The following is a 2,500-nucleotide window of genomic DNA, read 5'->3' as shown; positions in this document are numbered from 1 at the left end:
CTATACCAAGGCAGTGTAGTGTTGAAGGTATGACTATATATTCGTCTATTAATGGCATCTCGAGTTTCAAAATTGTAAAGATTAGCAGTAGCCGCATTCGCTGTCACTTCTCTCATTCCCAAGGTATAAAAACTATGCAATGAAGAGTCGAAGTCAATTAATATAAGTGAAGATCACAGTCAGTCGGATCATATAAACATATTTTCATGTGTTTGTACAGCATTACGTCAAGTTAAAGCAAGTATGATATGAAATTTAAGTACCCAGCGTTGTATCAAAATTGTTCCTCATATATATCAGTCATCTATATGTAAATCATATTATTTAGTAATATTCACCAATTTTAACATGTTTTATTTTGTCAACGTTAATGTCAATAAACAAACAGAATCGCTAACCCTAATGTGACATCTGTGGACGCTGATTACTCCCTCTGAATCAAATTGAAAGAAATGTACAGAATCTCCTGCCGTTAAAGACAGATAAGTTGAATAAGTTTATATCACAATTGGTCGCAAAATATATTTTTATGTGAATAATGGAGTCGTTTAGCGGATTTGAACGTGAAGTGTGAGAGGGTTACTTCTCCCTTTGAATGTTAATGCTGGTCAATAATGCTCCATGTGACAGTGATGAATGTTTGGAAACAAGAGCAAAAGCAAATGACTATTATTTGATATCTCTGACATTATTTAATTCGAAAAATTAGAACTGTAACATAATAGTATCCTTACGAATTAGAAATAATTTTGGTCTTGTATCAGGTAAAGAAAATCAGCTGATATTATGGTAAATCCACCGAAATTATCATCCTTGACAAATGTGTATTTTTGGTGGTCCGCTTTCGCCATTCTTTTTTAGTTTTTTATGTATATCTACTTCATTCTGATTATTCATAAGTACTCAAGATCTTGAAGTGTATTTTCTACGAAGGTATTGCATAATAAACCATGTTGGTATTTGGATATTTATTATTTATGTAAATGCATTTCGGTATATATTCCTACTCTATGTTCATCCATATAATTTAGAAGCACTTGCGGTGGACGATGCCAGGGCCGGACTCATCGTATTCATCCTTTGTGATCCACATAGCCTGGAATGTGGAGAGAGAGGCCAAGATTGAACCACCGATCCAGACGGAGTATTTACGCTCAGGAGGAGCAATGATTTTGATCTTGATGGTAGAAGGAGCCAGAGAAGTGATTTCCTTCTGCATGCGGTCAGCAATGCCAGGGTACATTGTAGAACCTCCAGACATAACAATATTGGCGAACAGATCCTTCCTGATGTCAATGTCGCACCTCATGATGGAACTGTGGACGGTTTCCTGAATACCAGCAGATTCCATACCCAGGAAGGAAGGCTGGAACAGAGCCTCAGGAGCACGGAAACGCTCGTTGCCAATGGTAATGACCTGACCGTCGGGAAGTTCGTAGGACTTGTCCAGGGAGGAGGAAGCAGCTGCGACGTTCATCTCACTCTCGAAATCAAGGGCAATGTAGCAAAGCTTCTCCTTAACATCACGAACGATTTCACGTTCAGCGGTGGTGGTGAAGGAGTAGCCACGTTCAGTCATGATCTTCATAAGATAGTTGGTAAGGTCACGACCAGCAAGATCGAGACGAAGGATAGCATGAGGAAGAGCGAAACCTTCATACACGGGGACCACGTGGGTCACACCATCTCCAGAGTCGCAAACCTGACCAGTAGTACGACCAGAGGCGTACAAGGACAGCACGGCCTGGATGGTAATGTATGTGGCAGGAAGGCTGAAGGACTCGAACATGATCTGAGTCATCTTCTCACGGTTGGCCTTGGGGTTGAGGGGAGCCTCAGTGAGAAGTGTGGGGGACTCCTCAGGGGCAACACGAAGCTCATTGTAGAATGTGTGGTACCAGATCTTCTCCATGTCGTCCCAGTTGGTGATGATACCATGTTCGATGGGGTATTTGAGGGTGAGGATACCACGCTTGCTCTGGGCTTCATCACCGACGTAGGCGTCCTTCTGACCCATACCGACCATCACACCCTGGTGACGGGCGCGGCCGACGATGGAAGGGAAGACGGCACGAGGGGCGTCGTCTCCGGCGAAGCCGGCCTTGACCATGCCGGAACCATTGTCGCACACAAGCGCGCACTGATCTTCGTCGTCACACATGATGGAAGATCAAGGATGAATGCAGGAGTTCGACTGAAATGAGAAAACGTTGTCAGCTTTTACATTTGCCTACAATAGTTTTACATTGTTTTGTTATGCTAATCCTTTCACTCAATAGACTATCTCGTCTACTTATACTTATCACATACATAAACGTACACACACGCTGACACAAAGATGTCTATGTGTATGTGTAAGTGTGTATATGCTCTCTTGTGTGTGGCGTGTGCGTGAGTGTGTGATACATAGGCACAGATCAGTGTCTCCTCAGATACAGGCATATTAGATACAGTTTATTAATCAAGAATCATTCCTATTTCAAGGGTCTTGGCTGTAAGC

The 2,500-nt window shown here is 42.4% G+C and overlaps 1 protein-coding gene across 1 annotated transcript; it reads right to left on the bottom strand.

Annotated features, from left to right (window-relative positions):
• Positions 1 to 953: 953 nt before the first annotated feature.
• LOC125040176 (actin-like) lies at positions 954 to 2,161 on the bottom strand. Its single transcript, XM_047634714.1, has one exon. The coding sequence runs from the start codon at positions 2,159 to 2,161 to the stop codon at positions 1,028 to 1,030; it is 1,134 nt and encodes a 377-aa protein (XP_047490670.1). The 3' UTR covers positions 954 to 1,027.
• Between the last annotated feature and the right edge of the window lie 339 nt (positions 2,162 to 2,500).

Source organism: Penaeus chinensis, chromosome 28 (assembly GCF_019202785.1).
Source record: "Penaeus chinensis breed Huanghai No. 1 chromosome 28, ASM1920278v2, whole genome shotgun sequence".
In the NCBI taxonomy this organism is placed as follows: Eukaryota; Metazoa; Arthropoda; class Malacostraca; order Decapoda; family Penaeidae; genus Penaeus; species Penaeus chinensis.
Note: the sequence above shows the minus strand (reverse complement) of the source record. Positions and strands in the feature narration are given on the sequence as shown.

Bases quoted from the DNA above. Each gene is read 5' to 3' on its own strand.
- LOC125040176 (XM_047634714.1), bottom strand. From the start codon at position 2,161: ATGTGTGACGACGAAGATCAGTGCGCGCTTGTGTGCGACAATGGTTCC.